Here is a 26,221-nt window from a genome sequence, read left to right as displayed (position 1 = left end):
AAACCAGCTTCTTCACTCGTTATTCTTTCTCCGCCATCCATTGTGAGCACACACAATCCGAAATTTTGTTTAACCCCTGAACAGAACGTGTTTGCGCGGTGTTTGCTGCCGATTTCGATTCATTTCGTGACACCGTTCTTCATGATGCAAAAAGAGCCAAACGTGTCGAGGTTTTTAGGAGGATGTCACTTGTCCCGGCTGCTATTAGTCCACGATGTCGGCGAGTTCGTCGTCTTCGTCTTCGTCGTCGTCGTGAGTAAACTTCATCAACAAATCTCTCTAATGCATCTAGTGCGCGGTCTTCGTTGGCCAGGGGAAACGGGTTGCTATTGAGGCGCCTCACTTTCGACGAACATGCCAGCGATGGCCGGTGCAAATCGTTCGTACACGATTCTTTGCGCGCTTCGCGAGCGGCGCTAACACGGACGGTAAATATTGGGCAGCAAAATTTGAATGGACCGTTAGAAAGGGAAAAGAAGAAAGAGATCTGTGGGAGGTGGAAGGTGATGGAGGGTCGGCTTAGCGACAAGCAACGAGAGATTCCCAATCGCCATCATCGCCGCTCAAACACACACACACTCACACATACAGAAAAGTGTCTCGCGCGTGATTAAAGCTGATGACTGCGAGGTCAACCTTGCTGGACGTCCTTCAAATACCTTTCCGGCCCATCGATGGCGCTGTTTGGGAGTTATGGATGGAGCAGCCCTATGGCAAGCCCGCCAATGAAACTGATGTAAATACATTAGACGTAACGATGGTAACCATCACTTTCAAGTGTTGAAATTCACTAGGATTTCAACTGTCAAAGCACGTCAATCTCGTAGCCTACTACAGCGGTCGTGCTCAGGGCCAAACCCAACAACAGTATCCATAGATCAAATGAGGCTTTGGCTTTGGTTGATCTGTTCTTGCGCAGTCGATTCCTCCACCCCCTTGGGGGGGAAGTAGGCTTACGGTTTCTCGAGCTTCCTGCCCTCCGGACATACCCATGGTCGCCCCTCCTAGTTGGTTGCGGCTTAATTCTGCGAGCGTAACACGGTAACATTCCATTTCCCCACGGTGGGTGCCCTTTTGCGAAAGCCTCATATCTACTTTCGGAAGTAGATACACTTCCACCGCTGCTCCACCGCATCGCCCTTTTTGAGCGGCTCAAAACCGATACGGATTAGTCGTGACTGGCGGCGGCTCGTTTTTTTTTTACTTTGTTTGGTTTGCTTATTTGGGCGCTAAGACGCCTCCGGTGACCGGTAAGCCCTAGGACCGAGGCACCGAGCGCATCCGCCGCACCAGCGGTTATGTTTTGATCTTCGATTGATAACACGGACGACATATCCGACAACAAGTTTGGGTGGGCAGGTGATACGTAGATACACACCTTGAATCGCGCATTAGAGGAATCCGTGTTCGTGTTGATCCGTTGTCTGCCTTACCGAGTATCGGTATCAGTGGCCGACGGCTTCGAAGGCGGTGGCGGTGGCGGCATCGGTCGCAACAGTGCCCGGCGTGACCATATACCGGCGCGATGTTATGTGCGATGCCTGTCACGCATTATCATCGCGTTCATAATTAATATTTGTTAAGATAAGCCGAGGCAATGGTGCGAAGGAGAAACGAAAAAGAAATTGCACATTAACGTCAGGCAGGGAGGCAGGCAGGCAGGTGAATCCACGAATGTATCCAAGTAATCCAAATGCGCTTAAAACGTGCACACTCGGCCTCTGCTTATCAGGTCGGAGTAGCAGGGAGGGGGATACACGAGTGAATCGTGGTCGGCCTTCGGACGCCATTACGAGATATCCAGTGGCGAGTCCTGCTGATGCGGTAATCCTGTGCCAGAAGTCGCCAGGTCGGTAGCGCCACCGAATGCAAATCGAACTAGCACCGCGGTTTTGGACAGGATCGAATCCCCGGCTTAATGTGTCGCTAAAGCTGTGCACGTGCATCGAATACCTAATTGACATCGAAGGCGAGGCTAGTGTGTGCGAAATGCGAGAGAAGATCGATGTTTTCACTTAACCCATTGTAGTGCATCGGGCCAACCAGTAAACCTTCCTTCTTCATGATGACGACGACGACGACGGCGGCGGCAATGACGATGCCGGAGTAATAATGCTAGTAATATCAACAGCTAGATTTCCCTTTTAGCAACCTTGCCGCAAACACACACACACACCTCGCGCCAGGCTGACAATTGTCCGCTTACTATTGTTTGCGATCGATTCGATCTGATCGATGATAAACGGTTCGAAGGGGTATACCTTGTCGCGGTTACATCGCGACTCGATTAAGGAAACGTTCGTTCGTTCGTTCGTTCGTTCGTTCGGTGGCCATGGACAGCGTCGGGCAACGTGGGGAGAGTTCCCGTCCCAAGGTTTCCAGCTGGTGGCACGAGCATCGTCCATCGGCGATAGCTGGCCATTTAAACGTTGCGAAAAAAAAGTCCAATAAACAGTAGAGATGCTATAAAACGGGTTGTTCGTTTGTTGTGTTTTGAGCCATTCCCCCTCCGTACCCCCCAGCTGATTGACCGACCAATCGAATTATGTGCGGTCGTCGTCCGTAACAGCGTCACTCCAAAAAATAAAAGACAAAAAGGTCTCATGCTACTATCAGTATGGTACACTCGTCCGATAAAATGCCAGCCCCCCGGAAGAAGATGGCCGGAAGGAATAGACAGAAGAAACTCAATCTAGTGTGCAAAACGAGCAGCGCAGCGTGGTTTGCTTTGCTGCTATCTTAATACTAGATGAGAGAAATGAGATGAGGTGCCGTTGTATTCAAGGACCAGTGGACTGTGGTGAACGTGGGTGTTCGATCCTATTGCGATATTTGAACAGTTGGATGCGTGGTCAAGTCGTGACGATTGCCCCAGGTTTGGGTGGGTAGGATCAGTATCAGATACTGTGACAGGTTCTCAAAAGGCGAAGGTGAAGCAAAGGGGGGCACTGGTCAAGAAGCGGGTCCCATTTCTTATCATGAATCCTCTCACCGCGCGGAGCCACCGTCATCATCACACGACATTCTGACGCATGGTGTCGCGTGCTTTTGCCCTGCCTAGATAATGTGGAGTAGGTGTGTGTTTGTGGGGTGCCTTCGCCGTTGGTATCGTCGCGCACCAGATAGATTGTATTGTATAAAGAAACTTATCAATTTCTGTCAGCAACAATGGCAAGAGCGGGAAGGTTGGGGGGGTCCGCTTCGCTCTGGAAGGAGATAAATGGCTGGCGCTAAAAAGAGGCAGTCCACCAGCTCGAGGGTGGGAGGGTAGAGGATGTCGTAAATCGCACCTGCTGGATGGTTTTAGACAAAACGTGTACTAGTGCGCCCGTGCTCGGTACCATTTTGCGTCTTGTGGGATGAAGTCGAGAACGTCGAGATCTCGAGAAACTCGCGCCGGTCGCGCAAGTGAATGAGATTTTCCGGGTGTGTACGTTCCAAGCCAAAGGGATGGAATGAGCTGGGGGAGAACCCGGATCGCAATCACATTGGAGGTGACTTCTCAAGAGCTTATTACCACACACGCTGCTAAAGATGGTTGTAAATACGTATCATTCAACAGGCTAACAGTTGTTGAAAAGTTGAGCCTGAGCCAGAGAGGAGAAACTATTTTTTGTTATCAAACCAGCAACAGTACCGTCACAGAGCGCATTTGTCGATTTTGGTTTTGGCTTCAAGCCCTGAACCCTTTTCGCCACGTTTTGCACCCTTTATCCACGTGCATCGATCGATTACCATCGCGCGCGCGTTACAGGCAATGTGCGAGTCGTGATAGGGAGTTGTTGTAGTGCTGACTACCGTTCCCACACTGCTACTGCGACTACTGGGCTGCTGAGCATTCACCTGTTACGGCCGGGTGCTGTACCGATAAGCGATAACACGGAGGCAATCAGTCAAGTGGAAGGTAATCCGCACGACATACAATTGACAACCATTTTTAGCGATTGATTTAGTAACATACAATTATTGCAGCATTTGTTTTCAATCGGTTCAATTGGTTCAATCGGTCTTTCTCTCTCTCTCTCTCTCTCTCTCTCTCTCTCTCTCTCTCTCTCTCTTTCTTTCTCTCTCTGAGCGATGCTAAAAATGGATGGTAATTTTAAAAACTTTAACACACTGATGTCGAGAGGAACGCACATCCGGACCAACGCATACCGCTTCGATACTGCTTTTTCGATCAGAGTTCAGTGCGATATCGAAGGCATTTGTTATCTGCGCTGAGCAGCTTATCCTTTTTTATTACCCTTTCCGGTAGATAAATTCTATTTAAAAAAAACTGCTGCTCAGTTCCTAAAATGGATAAACACCTGTCCATTTTTGAGCCGATGAATAGATTGGGATAATGTCGAAAAGTTTATTGCATCCGTTTCAACGCGCTTCCTTCTGATCTATTAATTGTTTAGCTATGAAAGAAGAGAGAATCCAGAGAATTTTCCATTTTTTGCCCGCCGGTTTTCCAGCGCCAACTCGTAACGACTGAAATTCAAAAAGTAACTTGCTCGAGCTTTGTTTCGTCGATTAATCGATGATCGATGCATAAGGCCCTGCTACACGATGCGTATAACTCGCACACAAATCCATGCGTGTGCGTTTTTCTGCATCGTAGGTTGCAGTTCTACGCAAGAATTTCGTAGAAATCACACGTCAAATCCCGTACGAAAATATTATAGAATAACTGTATTCAAAGGTTTTGTTTATTTCTATCTATTTCCATTTACCATTATTTAAAAAAATGATGATTCTGTCTGGGTAAAAAATCCGTACTCTGGCCTTTTTGTGATTTTGTGAATCGCGGGAAGGGATTCGGATAGTCGCGCCCATTGTGCAGCCGCCATCATTGCACGGGTTTTGTTTTCCGTCCGGCAGAAAAACGCCTTCCAGCGGTCCTCAAAATGCCTGCCGAGCACTAGTTTTCCCTTCTGTGATGTCGTGTGTGCCGTGTAAAAGTGAATAAAGTGAAGTGCAACTCGTGCGGGCCGCCGTCGCCGTCACCGTGACGAATCGGGTTTGTAGGCAAGCGTGATAAGCCGCCCTCACGGCGCAGCACCAGAAGGGGGTGTTCCGTGTTCCACCGATAGTAGAGGCGGTCGACGATAAAGGCAGAAAACGAAGCTAGCAACAACCGAGGAGGCCCGTGATTGATGCTGGGGAGACGGGCAGAACGGCGACGGCGTCATTATTCGTCAGCCTTTGGGTGTGTTCTATGAATTGATACGGGAGCGGTCCGAAATCGGTCAGCCTCCGAGCCGAGCCAGCCTCACGGAAAATCTCCACCCATCAGGCCTCCAGTTTGCCGGTGCTGCTTGCTGCTGTTGTTCGGTGAAAAGAGATCTGCACGCTGCTGTTGTGTGACGAGGGCGAGCAATGTGGAAAGGGCAGGCCGCTCTGTGCTGGCTTCTGAGTGTCGTGTATGTCGCCGTCGTCTGTCAGCTGCAGGTTGCTGCGAACGATAACCAAGGTAACGAGCCCCGCCGGAACCAGATGCCGGTGACGGCGCTTGGGTAGGCGCCGTGTGTTGTGTGCGCGTGAGTCACGCCAAGAGGTTTGCTCTTTCCTTCTTACAGTACTGGAGGAATACTTTAATGTCGGTGACAACGGAACGCTGCCCTGTGCCATCTCAGAAACACACAACATTATATGGCAGTACAATGGCCAAAACATAACCGATGCACGGTGAGCAGATACGTCCCCTCGGCACAAAGAGCGTCTAACCGATTCGTCTTATTCTTTTCAGAATATCCTTTCAGATAGTGGACAGCAATGAGGCGATACGGGCGCAATGGCCGCGCGTTGGCGTCGAAACCACCGGCGATGAGGGCGAGGGGCTGGTCGCGGTTGATGAGAACAAAACGACCAAACTCTTTCACACGTTGACCATCCGCAATTATACCAATTCCGACGAAGGCAATTATACTTGCTACGATCTAGAGTCTGGACGGAACACTTCGTATGTGGTGCGCACCATCATACTACCAAAGATAGTTGCAACCAACCAGCAGCGAATCAAAACCAAATCAACAGAAACCCAGCAGCTGTACTGCGTTATCAAGGCGTTTCCTTTGGCATTATTTAACAACTCCATCTATTGGTGGAAGGAGGATGCCCACGGGGATAAAAGTTATCGGCCGCTGACCAACAACATACAGAAGATCGTCATAGATGAGACGCGACTTAATACCACACTAACGTTTGAAAATCCAACGAAAGCGCAAAATGGAACGTATTCGTGTACCGTTGAGCCGTCGAGTCAGTTCCAGGGCGATCCAGGACCCCCGGTGAAGAAATCGATGACCCTGCTCGTACTAGACGTACCGCAAGTGACGATCGATTACGCTGCGGCGGTCGGTGCGAGTAAAATCTATCTCAACTGGACAGTGAACGACGGTAACGATCCGATTAAGAATTACATTGTCACCTACAGAAAGGCAGGTGATCAAACGACCACATATTATCGCGAACAGATCGCCGGAAACAATTCGTTTTACGTACTCGATGGGTTCAATAGCGACACGGATTACATGGTCGGAATCGGTGCTATTAACAATCAGGGAGCGAGTAAACAATACACCCAATACAAGGAAATGATTAGGACGCTAAAAGCCGATCCCAGCTTCACGCCGGTCATTGATGTCACCGGGAGCACACCCACATCCATAACAATCAGACCATCAACGCCTCCGACCGACCTAACCAGTTTTATCCACTATTACGAGGCTGAGATGTCTGGTGGGAATGGAACGGCCACAAGAAATGAAATCACTTATCTGACTGACCAGCGCTTCCTGTCGATTTTCTTCAAAAACTTGGAGATGGCCACAGAGTATAGCTTTCGTGCGCGAGCCTGTAGTGAGCTCACGAAGTTGTGTGGTAACTGGTCCGAATCGGTGAACGGTACGACTAGCGACGGACCATCATCACCGCCACGTAACATGAAAATCAGCTGCACACACTACAACATCACCCGACGCAACGTTGTGCACGTTCGTTGGGATGTGCCTGAGTCTCCGAACGGGAAGATCACGACATATCAAGCAACTATGACCGGCGTCTCGCACTACAACTCCGAGTACGGTGAGCCAAAGAAGGATACCTGGGGGCCGAAAGTGATGCACAGCAACCCAAACACACGAAGCGTCGATTACGACAACGTACCGCCGAACACGAACTATACCGTGACCATAGCCGCCCATACACGCTCAAGACGCCCGGGCGCTCAGGTTACGGCCAGCTGTACCATGCCGCCGACGACACCGAATCAGATTGGGCGCATTACCTGGGGAAAGCGACGCGATGAGGAAGGAAATTGGATCTTTAAGGTGGTGCTGCCACGATTGACGGAACGTAATGGGCCAATCTGCTGCTACAAGATCTACTTGACGCGTCTTAACGGGCAACACAAGTCGCTGCCTGACTCACCGGAAATGCTTCACATTAGCAGCTACGCTGAGGTTCATGCATCGGAAAACGCAGGAGGCACTTACTTGGCCGAAGTGTTCACCACGCCGCTGAACGTAACGGATGCGTTTGTCGGAGATGGCAAGAACAATCCGATCCGGGGGTTGTGCCAGGAGTGTCTTCATCTGCGACGTTCTTTGGTTACTACCGAACCGACGAGTGAGTACAAACAGTAACAGCATAACGGAAAGTCTTTAACAAACTATCCTATTTTAGCTACAACACCTCAAGTACCTTCAAATTACGAACAACCGGGTGACGAAGTGACTTCTCCTACTGCAACTGTTGTTGCTGCTCCTGCTGCAGGAGAAAGCAGAACCGGCAATGAAGCGGTAGCGGTAGAAGATGAACGTAAAGCCTCATCGAACCATGGCAAGCGGGACACGTCCGCCAAAGTTCAGGGACGCTACGAGACGATTCAAGATGGATTAATCGATGACTATAGTAACTATACAGGATTTGTGGAAGTAGTTGGTAAGTAAGCCTTGTGTCTAAATGAGACACTCTCACTGATATCACTGTAACTCTATCTGATTCGCAGTGCAAACGACTAGCAGTGAATCGAAATATGTATCAGTGTACAGTGAGTACTTCAAGGAGCAATCGGGAGGGCCACACGCACATTTTGGTTACGCCCCGGATAACGTCTCCGAGATTCTACACATTATCATCCAGGTGCTATGTGCATTGATCGCGGTCGTACTATGCGTGCTGCTCGTTCTATGCTTTCTGCATCGACACTTCACCAACAATATTGCACAGGAAGGTGAAGCCATCAGTCTAGGAGATTCGCTGAGGCAAGTTAATATTTGCAACCCCTTTCATCCTTACCTCCCCCTCCTCGCACCAGACTGGTTTACACGTGAAATTTTAAGTACGATTACTCACGTCGATGTTAAACGAGTTCTCATTCACTCGGGATTGTATTGTATCCCGCACATAGTTGTGTGTTATGAGATGCTTGATTTTATTATGAACATCATGTTTTTCTAAACAATTAAATTATATAACACGGTATTTTGTTCATTGGCTGTGAAACGTAGGCAGAAATGAAATACTGCTGCTTGTGGTTAGGATACACAGCATTCAGTTTTTGATTCATATAAAGCTGAATCATAGATCAATGCCGCTAATGAATAAGCGCCTGGTCGCTACGAATGAATCATTCTGCGTCTGTTTCATTCGCCATGTGCATAATCTCCTTTACTTCCTGTGATATTTTCCCATTCTCTATGGTCCATGTTGAAGTGCAACCAAAATGATTAGCGACCTTATGATAATGATTGTTCATTCGAAATAGCAGAATGGACCAAGGCAGTGCTCCAACCATTGAGTATCGTAGTTTTCTTTGCTACAGCCTCATTGTGCCGAGGACACGGCCTGCAGGCTGAAATGCATAGAGATGCGATTTATTTTATAACAAATATGTTAGCAAGAAACCATGTCATTGGCCTCAACCAACTTGCGGAACTGGACGGCCCATTCTCAGGAACAGTTCTAATTATAAAACCTTCTAAATGTTGGGTACTCTGTTGCGCGAAATTTTAAACTGATTTGGTAAACTAAGCTTATCGACCACCGAACAATCAATAGAAACCTTGTATTTTTTTTTTGAACAAGCTTTTCTGCGATACTTAACAGTTCAACACCATAGTTGGTATCGTACGAGATGCCAGCAACTGGCCGATACTAGCATATAGTCTAGGTGGTAGCGGCACTCGGTTCGGAGTCGTTAGTACATCGGACCAGGGATGCAGGACGTGTTCAAGAAAGCGTAGTAGCGGGAGAGACGCAATTGAACAACCCGCGCTAACACCCATAACCTCCCCACTCTTTTTCGTAGACGTGCGCTGTGCAATGGTGGCCGAGGTGCTAATGTTCATCATCGTCATTTGCTCGGTTCCAGCAGCGCCAAACCGCCCGTCCTGCCGCCAATCTCCAAGGACGATCTACCGAAGGCGTACAATGAGAAGCACAAAGATTCGGACTACGGGTTCCAACACGAGTTCGAGCTGCTGCCTGATAAGTTCATCGATCGGACGACTAAGAACTCGGACATGAAGGAGAACATGCCAAAGAACCGGTACCCGGACATTAAAGCGTACGATCAGACGCGTGTCAAGCTGATGCAGCTGAACGGGCTCTCTTGTTCGGACTACATAAATGCGAACTTTGTGATCGGCTACAAGGAGCGCAAGAAGTTCATCTGCGCCCAGGGTCCGATGGATGCGACGATCAACGACTTCTGGCGCATGATCTGGGAGCAGCATCTCGAGCTCATTGTGATGTTAACGAATCTCGAGGAATACAACAAGACCAAATGTGCCAAGTACTGGCCCGAATGTACGAACGATTCGATCCAGTACGGCGATCTGTTGATCACCTTCCAATCGATCACCTATCACCCCGACTATATCATCCGCACACTCAAGGTTGGTACCAGTATATTTTGCAAATATCTAGCAGCTTTTTTTTTATTATTTTTCTCTGTTCTCTTGTTACACAAGGTTACGAAACGGTCCGCGAGCTCGGGAGAGGAGACATCGCGGGAAATTAGCCAGTATCACTATCTGGCATGGAAGGACTTCATGGCACCGGAACACCCACAGGGCATCACGAAGTTTATCAACCGTATCAACTCAGAATATTCTCTTCAACGCGGTCCTATTCTTGTGCACTGTAGTGCGGGTGTTGGGCGTACCGGTACGTTCGTTGCGCTCGATACGCTCATGCAACAGCTTCATGAAGAAGGTCAGGTGTTCATCTTCAACACCGTTTGTGATATGCGCTATCAAAGAAATTTCCTCGTCCAGTCACTGGTATGTGTCGCTTCATTGTGATCGTGACCGGCAACGCTATGAACGACGTTCAATGCTCCATTTTCCCTTTCACAGAAACAATACATCTTTCTTTATCGAGCCCTGGCCGAGTTGGCGTACTTCGGTGATACTGAGATCGATCACAAGTCACTAGCAAGCACGGTCGAAACTTTGAAGCAACCGTCGTCGGAGAATGTAGAAATCTCGCGGCTGGAGCATCAGTTCCAGGTAGGTTGAATAGCATACCTAAACATGAAGAAGATATACAGACAAATAATGAATATGCATTGCCCGTACAGCGCCTTAAAGCGTTCCAGGAGGACACGCGAAAAACAACAACGATCGGTTCATGCGAAGAGAACAAGAAAAAGAATCGATCCGAGGCGTGCATTCCGTATGACAAGAATCGCGTCATACTGGCACCGATACCGGGCCGCGACAATTGTACCTACATCAATGCATCCTTCATCGATGGGTACGACGATGAAAACTACTTTATCGTGACGCAGGATCCGATGGAGGACACGATCTTCGATTTTTGGCGTATGATCCTGGAGCAACGCGTTAAAACGATCGTCATGTTTTCGGAGGTTTGTGTGTTATATAGTGATTTGCTTTTTGATACCTATAGCGGAAGATATAATGCTATACATTTACTGCCTTGTTTCTCAGATCGGCGATGGGCCGAACAAGTGTCCTCGATATTGGGCCGACGAGGAAATGAAGTACGAGCATCTACTTGTCACATACATTCAGAGTGAAAGTGGCCCCTACTACACCAAGCGGGAATTCACTGTGACCAACTGCAAGACTAATGACATGATCGCCGTTACGCAGTTTCAGTACAATGGCTGGCCAACTGTGGAGGGCGAGGTGCCAGAGGTAACGCGTGGTATGATCGAGATCGTGAATCAAGCCCAGAAACATTGCTCCCAGCAGCAAGATATCTTCACGATTGCTGTACATTGCAGGTAAGTTTACTGCATTGCATTACGTATGCATTCGTCCGTTTAATTATTGGCCATTCCCTTTTCAGCCTCGGTACTGACAAGAGTTCACTCTTCGTCGCCATGTGTATACTAGTGATGCAGTTAAAGACGGAGAAACGCGTAGACATCTGCACCGTCGTGCGAAAGCTTCGTGCACAACGTAGTCTAATGATACAGACATTTGTAAGTGGTGTTGATGAATGTTACCGTAAATGATGTGGTTCCGGTGATTAAACATTCTATATTATGCTCTCTTTTCACAGGCACAATATGAGTTCTTACATAGGGCGATTGTAAATTTTGCTGATCTGTATAAAATAACGCTTGGCATCGCGAATGATTGTTGATAAGAGTTCACCGTGCTGTAGTTGCGAGAATGCGATGCGACGGAGCTGAAGCTAGTGAGGTAGAAACTATTGCTAAAAACTATGAAATACTATACACAACCGCAGAACAAAACAAGAAAACAAGATAATATACGTATCTGTAAGTTGAATGCTAAACGATAATGGCAGGCAGCAGGTAAAGAAAAGTCGTGTAGAGGGCGGCTACTGGTAAAATGAACAGTAGCGTATGCGCTTCCCTAATCCTAAAATTTCTTTGAGGGAAATAATAGTGAAGGGACGATTTAGAATGAGAAGCTGCTGTGCGCCACGCAACGTATGGACGTGGGATTGGTTCCAGCGAAGTGTGATGAGTTCCATTAAACTAAGGACCGATAAACGGGGCAAACATGATAAACGATAACTGCAGACCGAAGTAAAAACACCGAACAAATAGCACGAAACCCGTAGGGAGCAGCAAACCATGAAACGAAACCCTAACGCGGAGCAGAACAGTTGACACTGACTGACTCCATCTTTTTGGAACATTTTACGTGGAAGTATGACAACACTTAGGATTAACACTTTTTATATACACGAAGGACTACCACGAATAGAAATAGTTGGGTCGCGCTACCAATCTGCGGCCTCCATATTTTTGTTGCGTTCTTGGGAAAGTTAGTAGACAGAAGAAAGGTAAAGAATTAATTATGCAGCTTGATGCCGCTTTGATTCATGTATGTTACTCTACTTTCTTACTTCAATCTTTCCTTTGGACAAATTACGCGCAGTTCATGCTTGGGATATGCTGCGGAACTCAGATCCTTGCGCAAAGTACGCAATCAGCATTATTAGCAAAGCCGTAACCAGTGACGGTCACTGACGAAGAGAAGTGAGACTAACTGCCGTAATAAGATTTGACTTTTGTGCCATGTTTTCCGTTGCCCTTTCCGGATAGGTGGGTGACTACTCATAAATCTCGTTCTTCGTTTCTCTTAACAAATCGTACACAAACAGCCACCTGCCAATCAGCCAGCCAGCCAGCCAGCCAAAAATTAACTCTATAACGCATCCCAACGAGTCATCTGGTCCAATCTATAAGCATGTTATTGAATGCATCGGATCCATTGATCGAAGTCTTGCATCGCGATCCATTCGTGTCACAATCATGTATAGCGTTCGATTAGGCAATACAGCACCACACATATTCTTACTACATTTTCGCATCACAATACCTTTGCATTTCGAACAAGCGAGATTGGAACGGGAATAGAATCTTAAAAAGCAACCGTCTCAGCAATATATACGTAAACTATTCTCAATAATTTGATTGTCTTTCTCTCATTTCGAGTCGCAATGGATTGCTGGTTAATCGTAACAGTACAGCCGTGATCGTAAACTGGTAATTTAATGGAATGATTTAATGCTCCGAAAACATAGAAATAAAGAAACAGCTAGTGCACAGCAATGATTGCTAGAACTTGGAAATTCGCTGCTATTTTCCCCATTGTGCCGTCATCCGCAGTAATGCACTTGCGGCCGCATTGAAAATCACCCTCTTTTACCGATCTCTATCGTAATCAACAACCATCAAACATCCACACAGAACAAACAAAAACACTGTTTGCTTGTGATGGCCAATAGCTACACAACAGAAAACAAGAGTTTGAAGCTCGTACGCGCATGAGAATTTACACAAAACCCGTGAGATCCATGATATGGATTCCCCTTGACGACTTTTACAAAGTGAGCTTCCTGTGTAGAGTGTAATAGGAATCCTTTTGTCTGTGACATCGTCACGAGTAGGAGGGCAACATAGGACAACAACGCACAAAACGAATCAAAACCATAGCCGAGGAGATGAGCCGGCACAAAGCATAACGAACATGCACTTATGCTCAGGTTCAATCTGCAAAGGTAATCTTACAGTTGCCAGTCTGGACTTTCTATTGTCGCAACTGTGGATTTTGCTTGTTTGCCATGCTTACTTATTTTACCGGTTATTGAGGTAAACCAACATATGTTTAATTGCGTGCAAGCTACTCAGCTCACAATTTGCGCTCATTTATTCATGCCATACTGGGAGGACGACAATTCACGGCGATTCTAGAAGGGTAGGTCGTCACGAAGCGATACGTTACCGTAATGCCAGCAGCAGGGCCAACGGCACACACTAGTTGACAGGTCTATGGTACCGGATCGTTCATTCTGCATGAGCTTACCCCGAAGTAGGACTGAGTACGATTGTATAAGCTTGAATTATGATTTGGGCCACCAATCACCTATTATATTCAAAACAAAAAAAGTCAAAATGCATCAAAACATAACGAAAAGAAAAACGCGAGACAGATACTCTAGAACTACAAAGAATACCTCTATTTGTGTGTAATAGTCAATAACGAGTAAGGCGTCAAGTACCAGTATGATATTTCTTTATTAGCCGTGGCCACACGGGGCGAAAACTCTAGCGCAAACGAAAAAATTAATGCCAAAACGTTTACGCTTGCCGTTTACATGCTGTCAAACGATTATTGGTCCGTGGAGCGTAAAACCTAGCGTAAAAGCTTTTTGCAAACGGTAGGGCTCACAATATGTTCTTTTTGTGGTTTACATCGACAGTGAGTGATCATTGCTAGTGTATTCAATCCTTTTCTTCAAAAAAACGATTTTAATTTCCTCAACCCGGCCATGTAAACATATCGAAGCGCAAAAGTTTTGGCATTAATTTTTTCGTTTGCGCTAGAGTTTTCGCCCCGTGTGGCCACGGCTATTAGCGTATTTGGAGAGAATGAAAAAAAAACCAGAAGAACTAACGAATTACGAAACGAATTCGCGAACAGAACATAGCAAGCAAAAGACAATTACTAAGAATGCAGCACAAAATAGCAAAAGAAAGCAACGCAGCACATGAAACTGCCAAACGCCATTTCATGGAATCAACAGGAGAAAGTAGGAAGGTATAGCGGATACGGTTAAATCGTGGAGACCCCAAAAGCCATATGCCACGCCACCTGTGTTTATGTAAAAGTATTCCATGAAAACAGCAGAGTTCGAAAACCGGGGGGATTAACACTTTCCCAAAGGACTAAAAAGCACTAGCGCCAACCCTAGCTTATCTACTGCGAGGAAGTGAATATGTGCTGTGGCGCTACTATAGCTACTAGCATGCTGTCAGTGTTCTGCCTGCCTCGCTGCAACAACATTAAAATGCCCTCAGAGCCTACTACCGCCACCGTCATGTTGAAATGGATTGTGTGTGTGTGTTCTATGATTTACAAATGATTATCGGAAATTTAGATGCGCTGGTTCGCCGCCTCAAGCAGCCTGATCCCTTTCTTTCTTCAGCTGGCAAAGAGCCATTGTGTGTGTGCGTGGGTGGGTATGAATGGGAGTGAGTAGGAACACATGTGCGAGCGTGATTGCGGGAAAGCCATTGCACCGGAAGTAGGGAAAGATCGCGAGGGAGGCAAGAAGGTGGGAAATCTAAATAATGAAAAAATGGTCATCATGATACAATGAGTTGAAGAAAAGGATCCAGAAGAAGTAAAATCAATAACGAATAAAACTGATGTATCGGAAAAACAAAAAGGATTTCAATTCATTATTATTACACAAAACTGCACAATATTAATTTAATTTTTTGAAAGAGCCAGACGTTACCTGGAACCCGGAATTTGTAAGCATGTAACGCTGGCATGTCCTTTTTCAATAACCCGACCTCCATAGAGCAAATTTTTACACTGTTTCTTTTTTTGTTTAACCAGCCCTTCTCGGTGATTGAAATCCAGAATACAGCGCTTGAACCAGCTCAATAAGCATCTCTTGATCGTCCTCTCTAAACTGCATCGCATGCTTATCTTCGTCCATCATTACGGGATCGAGGGACATGCTTCGGTAGGACGCGCTTATGTACAAGGATAACGATCTACACGAACGCACACAGTGAACGTGAGTGTGTGCGATGATGATTGGATGCACATGGGTGCATCCTCGCTAGCCCCGCCTCTATTTCTTCTGCACGCTGAAGAGATCCTGAGACTTCATACGAGGACTTCGCTGGACATTTCACGAACGGTTGTGTTTGAAATAAATGTCGTAGGCGATGGTCAGCATCAATATGCATTGGCCCAGCCTCTCTTTTCGCAGTGGTCAGCTTGAGCCCAATCGGGATGCGCATCGTGCGCTTTTGTCGCAGATAGGCCACCATCGCATCTTTGAACGGTCATGAGGTAAGTACATTTTCAATGAAAACCGGTCAACACGTTTATTTCCTCGTCGCTAATGACGATCGAGAACGAGTTAGAAGTGAGAAAGATGCTTTCTTTTCTATAAGAATCCATAAATACACTAAATTGCACTGAATAATTACGTAATCTTGGATTAGAATATTTAATTTGGAGAATAAATTCATTAACAAATTCGCATTAAGTTAATTGATGAGTTGTGTAGCACCAGAAATGAAGTTCAAGAACTATAAATGTTTCCATTACAAGTATTGTCCAAATAAAAGACTCCCGCTAATCCTTATTGACCAAATGTTTAGCTAGCGTAATGGGACTAGAGATTCGACTAAAATGTATCTAAAAGGCTCACAAGAATATTCTAGAGTCTTTAAAAAGCAAAATGTACCGTTAACGCGTGCTTCGGCTTTTGTCCTATAGTTCGTAATAGGAATAATGCTTGTGAGTACATTATAATTTCTATGCCTATCACTCACAATACAGTGATAGGCATAGGAATTTAAGAGATCTCAATAAGGAAAAGTAAGTGCACATATAAACACTCAATTCATTTCGTTTTTGCGCATAACATATGCCCTACCGGCACCGTAATCATGATTTTAAAATTTGCACTTTCAACAATAATAGGTGATAGGCAATCGGTAAAAAAGGAATCGATAGGTGAAAATGAATTAAACCATCCGCAGCCATGCTCGAATAACAACTGTTGCTCTAAGGTAAGACTGTCCAAAGGAAGATAAATGCATTTAAAGGGGTACCGGTTTCGTATCCTCTTCCTCTTAATCCATCCTCACGGAGTCGCCTTTGGCTCAACTCATTTGCCTTTTCGCCTTGCGACATCCATAAAGCTGGTCGCGCGGTAACCACTGGAAGATCTGGTTTCAACAGCGCGGCAACTCCTCGCCAGGTACATCAACAACTTCTTGAGACACATCTCACGGCTCATTCAACCATTCGGTTCGAGGAATACAGCCACAACACCAACGAACAGGACGGAAGACCGAGACAGACATGACGCAGAGAGCGTATCGAAAGGGTGGAAAATAATGAAAAAATAAATTAAAAACCAGTAGCGCATCCTTGCTTTGAAATTTAACCCGCTGCAGGACGAGTGGCGCGGCGCTGAAAGGTGAATGGGATCCCGATGAAGTACCAACAACAAGAAAAACTTAAATATAAAAAAAAACAGAATCGTGGCCACGCAGCCGACAGCTGCATTGCCCGTCTGCATTGCGCCGTTGCATTGCGCGCGCTCATCGCGCCTCCGATCGACTCCGAGCTGCTTCCCATCTCCTGATGCTGTGCTCTCACACACGGCGCTAGATGCACAAAAGCCCGCACCGGTGGCACAAAACCGAGGTTCGAATTTAAAACCGTTTCCCTGTTCCGCCACCAAACCCCGTTCCCTGCGGGCTCTCTTCTTCTGTGCCATTGACGAACGAAAAAATGGGGTTTAACGGGCCTGGAAGAGCTGGAAAGGGATAAAAAGCGAGGAATTCGGTACACGGCCGCGATGTGCATTATGGCCATGGCCGTGCCAGTCGTCGTGATGATCAACAAAAATGTAACGTTTTTTTTTTTCACGCAGCACCCTTCTGCTACCAGTTCCACGGCAGCCCCGTGGTTGGTGTCTCGCTTTAAAACCGTTAGGCCGATACGCCACGGGGTGGCCAGATGAGGCCGCAATGAATTGCGCAAATTGTTTCAATCACCGCCGCAAGGCTATCGTCGAGCCGTGGTGCGATCGGATCGCTTGTAATACTTCAGCATTCGGATTTTTCATTCGCATTTCATTTTTTTGGGAGGAATCTTGCCCAGGACCTTGGTCGCAGGGCGCTCGCAAATCTCATGGGCTCTCGGGAAGGGTTTTTCCCCATTCCTGCTGGTGATGGACGGGGATGTTGGATGGAACCTAATAACAATACCCATTCGAACGGCGGCCTCGAGTCTGCCAGTTAGGCCTACAAACGCCGCTTTTGGATTACGCCAGAAAGGAAGGAAGGTCGTGCATGCCGGTGACCGAGACCGACGGAAAAGAGGGTTGGTGCGCGGACGGGTTTGCGCACTGGATAAAAAGGGGGTAGGGACGGGCAAATACAACACTCAAAGCAGAAGAAGACGAGACAGAGAAGAGAGAGGGATAGCAAAAAAAAAAACGAACCTGAACCAGAACAATCCCCGAAATGAACCCGTCCTTAAAAAGAGGTGCCGCGCGGAACAAGGGATTGCGCAAAACGCCGGTGAAGGGTCCGTGAAAGGGGCATAAGATGACGGCCGAACGGCGGTACGGTACGGCCACGGGTATGGGCACGGTTGTACGGATCGGTAGCAGCAGAACAGACGGCGGGCACACCTCGAACCGGAGGGCGCTAGGCCCTTTCCGGATGATTATTTACACTTTTAGCAGAGGTCTGAACGCTTTTGCCTACGTCATGGAGAGGAGTGCGAAATGTGAGATCGGATCGGAGGATAAAAAAATCGAAATAAAAACAGAAAAGGTCCAATGAAAGAGGCAGGCACTCCGGATACCAGACGGATTGATGCAACTTTTTGTGTTTATTTCTAGAATGCACTCCGCATGTGTGCCATGTATGGTCTAGGATGAGAAGCGCTTTTTCGATCGCACACTGTCGCAGAAGAAGGATCATCGTTGGGCGGCGAAGTGGGATATCTGGCGAAGAAGCAACAGAGGAGAGAGCGATTTGCTTCGATGGCTAAACGTATGAAAACAGGACAATTAAGGACATCTTAGACTGGATCGACAGAGAGGTACTTCAAGCTAGCGAGTCCTTGGGAAAGTAAAATTGTCTTACATTCGAACGTCACAATTAAGCCGTGAAGAATGTTATTACGTAGATGGAGATAGTGAAATGGATTGTTAATATTCAGAGTTTGAGTAAGAAATACGCTACATTGTTCCATTAATATAAGAGATAATTAATAAGAGATTAATTTTATTTTATTCGTTTAAAAACTTTACCGATTTCCCAACGTTTCTGTCCAATGTTTGGAATCGTCTCTGCTTTCTGTAACATTATTAGTAAGTCATCGTCTAGATTGTATTCTAAACTAAATAAATATTAAATAATCTTTAGTAAACAATATTTTCTAAGGCATATTACAAAAAGTTAAACTCTTCTTATGGTGAAAATCTTCATGGCTACTGATCATTAAACATCAATGATCACAAAACATTCAAAGGTCGTTTTCTAGGGGTCATCAAATGGGATATTTTCAGCAACAAATCTTTTAGCTGTAGGAACCAAAAGTCGCCTGCTCCTAGATCAATTGAGTAAATGTTGACCTCCTGCACCAATCAAGTGATCGTCCAGGTACGTTAAAAAACAACAGCAAAACGTATTGCTATTCCATATTTTTCCTTTTTTTGTATCAAATCCGCAATTCCTTTTGACAACACCGCTGTATGGTGTTGGTGGTTCTCAGCTACTTCGTGGCATTTTCTCACCAAAAACCTGGCCTCTCATCATGCGAAGAGCTAGAGAGAGAAAGAGAGAGAGAGAGAGAGAGAGAGAGAGAGAGAGAGAGAGAGAAAGGGAATCAGACCGGCGTCCTTGCAATCAGAAATCTTGGCACAACATGCATCGGTAAGGACCTTTTGAACACGTTTGAAGCGCCAGGGATTAAAACCAAACCAACAATAACAACGACAACAACAAAAATCCGGAGAAGGACTCCAATCCGCAACCCGGTAACGGACGTTTTCGTTCAAATGTTGAAATCCGGATCCGTTTCCCGGTATATGCACACACACACACACACACTGGGATGCTGCTGTTGATGCGGTCACACACGCACGCGGTACACACACACATACACAGGCGAATACCGATCAGAGGGGGCCGCCCTTCCACCTGGTCACGGGGTGCGTAACAACCCGTTTTGCTTCTTCTTTTTTTAAATAAAAAAAATCGGAAGAAGGGTGAGAGATCCCTTCGAGGCAGTCGGGATGACGGCGTACAGCATCGAGCGTTTGATTATTTCGCTTTTCACGTCACCGGTTCCTCCCTCCTTGCGTTCCCTTCCTATCCCATCCCTTTCCTTCTTTTTTCATTCGCTCTTTCGCGTTTTAAAGTTTACGCGCGGTCCTGGGCCCGGTCTGGGGGCTTTCCAGTTAATCGAAGGAAGGGGTGCGCTCCGGTGTTTCGGGACCGTGGCCAACAGATTTCAGTTCATTCGAGAGCGGTATTGCGTGCGCATCTCCGCGGTGCCCGTGGTGGTTGGGTTTCTGGTGTCCATCAAATTGTCAGCCGGTAGGCGCCGGAAGAGGATTATATCCTTGTGTCTTTGGAAAAATTCGCCAAAAATTGTGTGCAGTGACATTGCCCGGAAGCGCGGAAGTCCCGTGGACCGTGCTGCTTGGATGAAAATCGCGCTTCAATCGAGCTGAGAAACGTTTATTACAGTTCTGCATTACAACGTGAAAATCAACGTGAAAAGTGAAGCAAAGTTGAAACAAAATGTGACCAAAAACGCGCAAAAATTCGAACGGAAAAATTACGAGTTTTCATATTCCATTAGTGCGAATGTCATGCTTCCAGCCAAAGTGCGTGGGTATCCTGATGCTGCTACATATCTCCGTCCCGTTTTCGCAGGCTTGACCAGACGGGGCGGCAGGGCACCAGAATGGCGTACGCATTTTCCGCCGACATTTTCATCGTGCAGCGTGCGCACCACCCCACCGGTCGTCGTCATCGTCCAATCGGAGAGTGGAAAGCGAAGCCGCCAAAAGTCCCGCGTAGGCGGGAACGGTGTGTGCGTTGCGTGCGTACGTACGTGCGTACGAGTGGGTGGTTTTTGGTGGGTTGTTATCCTCTCTCTCGCTATCTTCTCCCTCCACACTAATTACGGGAGAGCGTGCGAGTGGGTGCTTACATGTGTTAGTGTGTGCGTGTGTGCGTATGTCCTTCCGCAGCGAACGGACGCAAAAATGGCGGCGCGTTGCGTCTGAGGCGCGATTTACGTGTACTATCGAGGATGTACCAGTGGTTCGCGCTCAAGTGTTGCACTAATTTTACACCAAAACGTGTGGAAAACATTCGTAATGTGTACAAAAAATGTTTTCCAAGCTCGTTATGCTACTTTTGCATAGAACAAATGTGCATCTCCAAGTGTAGCGATGGCGTATGTTATGATGGATGCACAGCACCGCTCCGTGCGATAAGAAACGGTGGAAAGCGAAGGTAAACAAACCAACCGAGCAGCGATTTCATTTCCTTGGCAAAACTTCTTGGTTCCTATTGTTCTCTCTACCATCCTGAGGTGTAATGTCGAGTCCCGAAAAATGGATTGTTAATTAGTAATAATGAGTTCCGTTCCGTTTCGGTGTGAGTAATGCGGCAGCCGCAGTAACTGCACAGGACTGCAGCTGGACCCCAGAATTTTCCTCGAGCCCGTGGATCGATGATGCCAGGATGGTAGGTCGGTTGGTCGGCGTAAAAAAGGCAAATGATGCTCGCCGGTGGACTTTGAAGACAAATGAAAACGATAATCCGCATCGAGCAGCAGCGAATGGTACGAAGCATGATGGTTGATGATGATGATGATGATGATGTTGGCCACTGTTTGTCATCCACCGACCAGAGGACCTCCGGCTGCACTTTGTGAGACAGAAGATGAGAGATCGTTCCAGGAAAATATCACGGAAGCACCGCTAACCATTTGATTGATGGCCAGACCACTAGCGAGCGCGCGGAGGCTGCCACTACTGCTGCTGTTGCTGCTGCTGCTCTTCATGCTTACGGATGGTCCCGGTTGCACGGTGGGAATGAATTGATTAAATATTTAATAATCTAACCGTAGCTGAAAGGAGGAGTGTGGCTTCATACACGCCAACCAAGCCAACCAGATGTCGAGACAAATGTGTCAGACCCTATTTGTGGCGTGTTGGTGCCGCATGATACGTTTGGTCGTGGTCTTGGCGTCTTGGCCTCACTATCAATCCTGGCGCTGGCTACTGCCTGCAAGCGGTCACATCTCATCTGTTTAAGCACAACGGATACAAAACATTGCGAACCGTGGCAAAGTTGGTTGGGATGCAAACGAGCTGCAATCCCCAAAGCACATCTCGAAAGTGTGAAGTTACAAGACACGGTGCATCCGATCGGTGAGCTACATGTTTTCGATTTTCCTCGTAAGCGACATTTGATTTTTGCAACCTTTTTCCCCACCACCGGTGGTAGCGTCCAGCTAGTGTGTTGTTGGTTGGTTGGATGGTTCGCAGAGTGAGGTAGCCGGCAGTAAATTGAACCGACAATAGACAACCCCTAATCGATTCCATTAAACCGATGCATCGCCAATGTGCCGAAAGGTGGAAAAGTCGGATTCAGAATAGTGGTGACAGTGCAATCGCAGATAAGAGTAGGAGGAGGAAGAGGTACCGATTGCTGCCAGTTTTAATCAGAACCATCCAGTCCTGCCAACCGGCTAGCTGCCGATTGTTACTGTGTCGCTAAATGTGGACAAGAGAGAAGCTGCATTTTTGTTTTCATTCCCCAACTCCTTGTCACTGCCTACTACTGCGGTACTGTCATGCCATGCCATGCCGGCCCGGAAAGGCACTGCATTAACACTATCCTCAGACACTCCGCCTTCACCTGCAGAGGCATTCGGATGGCAAAACTGATAGCGAATGCCCGAAAATGGCAATAATTTATGCATGGTTTCGGTCTTTCGGTTCGGTTTGCGAAAGAGTGAGGGCTCGACAGCTCGTCGACGACGACGACGACGACAAGGGAGGTTACATGTCAGTGTATTTTCCCGGCGTTGTCAGTTGATCCATGCAATAATTTATTTAATTATTCCATACAGGTTATGCCGCTAAGCGCAGCCGGATCCGGCATGGAGCGGTTTGGTTCGCAAGGGTTGGCCGTCTACGAACTGCAAACATGGAAATTGCATCAAACTGTCGGTAGAGTCGCTTTTGGTTTGGTTTGTGTTTTAATTTTTGTTATTTTTTTTGTGTTTGATTTCTCGTTCGGACTCCATTTATCTATTTAATGACAGACGTCAGCAGTTTTCTCACAGACGTTAAAAAACGTTTTTTTTTTGACTTCTCGACGTCGACGTGCTATCACAACAGTTGCTATGATCAATTGCGGAAAGGGTCAGTTGCAGTATTCAGTATAGATTTAGTGTTTGAAAGTTTCATACAAAAACTAATTTCCATTGGTTTGTGCAGAGTTTATTGTTGGATGTGATATTGATTTGCTGTGAAAAGCATAACCGTATTCCGAATGTGTTGAGTGCATTTCAGTGTCATGCAAATTCTGACAGGACACTTATGTGACACTCATCGGCCATATCGGCTGCCTCCTACACCTCCTCCAAATAATAATCCACCGCCAGCGAGTGCAATAATTTTGACAATCGCGAACAGTCGGATATGTAGCAATTAGTGGCCGGCTCAATCAAAGTGTCCTGTCGCGCCAGAATTGAACACGTTACGGCCATTAAGCGCGAATGTATGGAAGGGGGTTTATGCATAAGCATCTAAGCCACATTCCGTATCTAAACGAGTAATAATCAATTTCATGAAAATGATGCCCATTGATTCTCTAAATGTTTTCCAATCAAATAACGATGCAATTTGGATTCCACATCTCAGATACTGGTACCTTTTTACAAATTGCTAAAAAGAAAATCATCACCTACCATCTAGGATAGACGTAATCCTTAAAGATAGAGTGCAATCTCTTAGCATCCATCAGAAGTGCATTTATCAAATCATCTGTCTATCGATGAAGTAACTAACGCAGCTCGTTCCCAGTTATTCCACGATTTATTTCCACGTAAATGACTCAAAAGCTGGCTATTTAATAGTTTTTACATAACTCTCAAATACCTATCGCACACAGTTACCCGCGCACCAAAAGCATTTGGCTTTTGGTATTTATGTCTTATGTGCTTCATGTAGTAAAACTCAACTCACAGGTCACTGTTTCCTACATAAGCTGCGCTGCCTCCATGTTGAGATTGATTCGAATAGCAACGACTTGGCAGGAAGAGTGCTACTTACGGACGTCACGTTCACAGGAAGTGGGGTGGTGGGTTGGTATTCTTAAAATTCGTTGCCACGTGGTGTCCGGCGCATGAACGACTTCCGCGCACATGTGTGACCGGCGCAATACATACAGCACTTACCGAGAAAAGCTTGCATGGAGCTTTGTTCAGCTTTCGTCCTTATTCGATCAGTACGGTTCAGTTGATTTCGAGCTGCGAACGGAAAGGGTCGTTTGCTCTCAGCCATTAGTAGTGTCGCGGTGATGGCCAAGTGGTGCCCCATAGTAGTGATGGTATGTGATAGTGCATAAACGGTGAACAGTTTGAGGTGTAATGTGAAAAGTGTAGTAAATGTTTGCTGCATCGTCAAACAACCGAAGCAAGGTAAGACCATACCGTAGAAGACCAACACGTGCACTTTCCAGAACAACACATCTGTTACAACACATCGTGTAGAACAACACATCCGTTACTGTTGCAAATGCGTGCTTGTATAAAATTTTGATTGTTGCTCAGAAAGCCGTGCATTTGATAACGTTCGCTTTCGAGTAGTAATCAAAGTCAAATAAAGCACAAGAACATCCATTTAGCATCAATACTGACGGCTAATGTAGTAGTGTAGTAGTAGCAGCGTAGGAAATGTAGTGTAAGATCGGCGCATCTCTCTTCATGGGGTGAGTTTTCCGAAGAGAAAAGTATAGTATCTCACGAACAGGTACCCATCTCAACACAATTTTCCACCGAATCTCCTCTCACCCATTCTCTGATCATATCTGCGTGAGAAACACTTGTCTTCTATGGCGCTCCCTTGCCATGTTCGCTCTCCACTTACGCTCCCCTAGCTCACGAATCCTTTAACACTCTCGCCCGGCAGGCGCCTCCCATCGGATCAAGCTCGATCAGCGATCATCCATGATTAGTCGATCGGCAAGTGTGAGTTGAGCGTGCAGAGCTCGGCCCCTGGCGTCCGTCGCATTTCGGAGCAAATCGGAACGAAAAACGAAAAGCGGTCCCGTGGAAGACCCGTAAAGAAAAAGAACCAAAATCCAAAACGACGTATCGCTCGAAAATCGCGGAAAAAGGACGAAGATGCTCTTCTTGTGTGCGGAAGTCGCTGAGACGTAGTAAGCATTGTTTATCCTCCAAACTCACGCGTCAAACGTCATTCTTTCCGTGTCGTTAGTGGCCTGGTCGGTTGGCCTGAGCTCGAGTGTCTGATTGTGTGTATGGTGTGTATGTGTGTGCGCGCGTGTGTGTCCCTGTGCTCGTGAGCATGACGGACGTTTGTTCTCCGCTGGTCATAACGGGTGGCCAAGTCACATGATCTCCAGTTGCGAAACACCGTCACTCTCACGAGGACACTCGGTCGCAGATCGCTGATCAAAGTGAGGTTGTGAGGTTGTGAGTTTTTCTTTTTCTTTGCAAGCACCTTTGCATCCCCGACTGCCAGTGTGGGACTAACATTTTGCCTCAGGTAACTTGATCAAGAGAAATGTTTATCCATCGCTTTTTTTTTCTTCTTCTTTCACTTCGCCTACTAAGGAGAATGTACCATGGGCTGTCCAACGATATGGGGATTTGATTGCATTATTTTCGTGATCTTTGTCAAACCTTTCATGGCTGACAGCAGGGAAGGGATGGAATGTGAAGTGAAGCACCGATGTGACATTGATTGATGGCCAAAAGTAGGAAGCATTAAACCCAAAAACGGGATATTAAACGATCGCAATTCGGGGACTGGCTAGGCTCAGTCATCCCGGACTCAGTCCCAGTCTCAGGAGCACGAGAAAAACCCCTCGCGATCACCTCATCCGGTACGGTGGGCGAGCGGTACGGTCGGTGGCAAGGAGACCTGTTGTCGGGCGGCCGGCAGCTCTGGCCGTTCGCTGCGTCTCGTCGTCGTCGCGCATTGTCGCAGCAGTAGTTGTGTAAGTTGTGTTCTCCAGGGCTAGACTAAAACCCCCGGGACCACTAAAAATAGTACAATTCGGCCTGGATTTTTTGGGGGCCAGGCAAGCAAAACGGGGCAGGCAGGCAGGCAGACTGGGTAGCAGCAGCCAAAGACGACGACGTTGTCGCCTGCGCCATCAACGGCACCGTTAGTCGTGGCCGTATCGGATTCTGCGGAAAACTCTCTCTCACTTTTTCACACTCTATCTATCTCTCTCACTCTCTCTCTCTCTCTCTCTCTCGCTCCGGTTCTCTGTCCCACGATCAATCCCTTTCCAAACGGCCGAGAGTCAGCAAACAGGAGGAACGGGCCCCGGACATTTCGTTCTATTTATTGCCAGAATGTGGTCCGGACCACATGCCACCATCCCGTGCCAGTCTTCGCCTATGTTCGATCGGACATCTCTTCTACCCAGCGATCGTAC

The 26,221-nt window shown here is 46.9% G+C and overlaps 1 protein-coding gene across 3 annotated transcripts; it reads left to right on the top strand.

Annotated features, from left to right (window-relative positions):
• Positions 1-4,833: 4,833 nt before the first annotated feature.
• LOC125951425 (tyrosine-protein phosphatase 69D) lies at positions 4,834-15,159 on the top strand. 3 transcript variants are annotated; one of them, XM_049680261.1, is made up of 12 exons: positions 4,834-5,458; positions 5,565-5,673; positions 5,735-7,614; positions 7,672-7,929; positions 7,997-8,252; positions 9,365-9,887; positions 9,963-10,274; positions 10,350-10,502; positions 10,574-10,864; positions 10,947-11,245; positions 11,311-11,446; positions 11,527-15,159. In XM_049680261.1, the coding sequence occupies exons 1-12, from the start codon at positions 5,365-5,367 to the stop codon at positions 11,608-11,610; spliced, it is 4,395 nt and encodes a 1,464-aa protein (XP_049536218.1). In that variant the 5' UTR covers positions 4,834-5,364; the 3' UTR covers positions 11,611-15,159. The 3 variants fall into 3 exon arrangements, with proteins under 3 accessions (XP_049536218.1, XP_049536217.1, XP_049536216.1); XM_049680260.1 differs by having other exon boundaries at positions 9,362-9,887; XM_049680259.1 differs by having other exon boundaries at positions 9,299-9,887.
• Positions 15,160-26,221: the final 11,062 nt, after the last annotated feature.

This window comes from Anopheles darlingi, chromosome 2 (assembly GCF_943734745.1).
Source record: "Anopheles darlingi chromosome 2, idAnoDarlMG_H_01, whole genome shotgun sequence".
Lineage (NCBI taxonomy): Eukaryota > Metazoa > Arthropoda > Insecta > Diptera > Culicidae > Anopheles > Anopheles darlingi.
Note: the sequence above shows the minus strand (reverse complement) of the source record. Positions and strands in the feature narration are given on the sequence as shown.

Bases quoted from the DNA above. Each gene is read 5' to 3' on its own strand.
- LOC125951425 (XM_049680259.1), top strand. From the start codon at position 5,365: ATGTGGAAAGGGCAGGCCGCTCTGTGCTGGCTTCTGAGTGTCGTGTAT. The intron at 7,615-7,671 runs GTGAGTACAAAC...ATCCTATTTTAG, and splicing joins GGTTACTACCGAACCGACGA to CTACAACACCTCAAGTACCT. The intron at 10,865-10,946 runs GTTTGTGTGTTA...CTTGTTTCTCAG, and splicing joins CGATCGTCATGTTTTCGGAG to ATCGGCGATGGGCCGAACAA.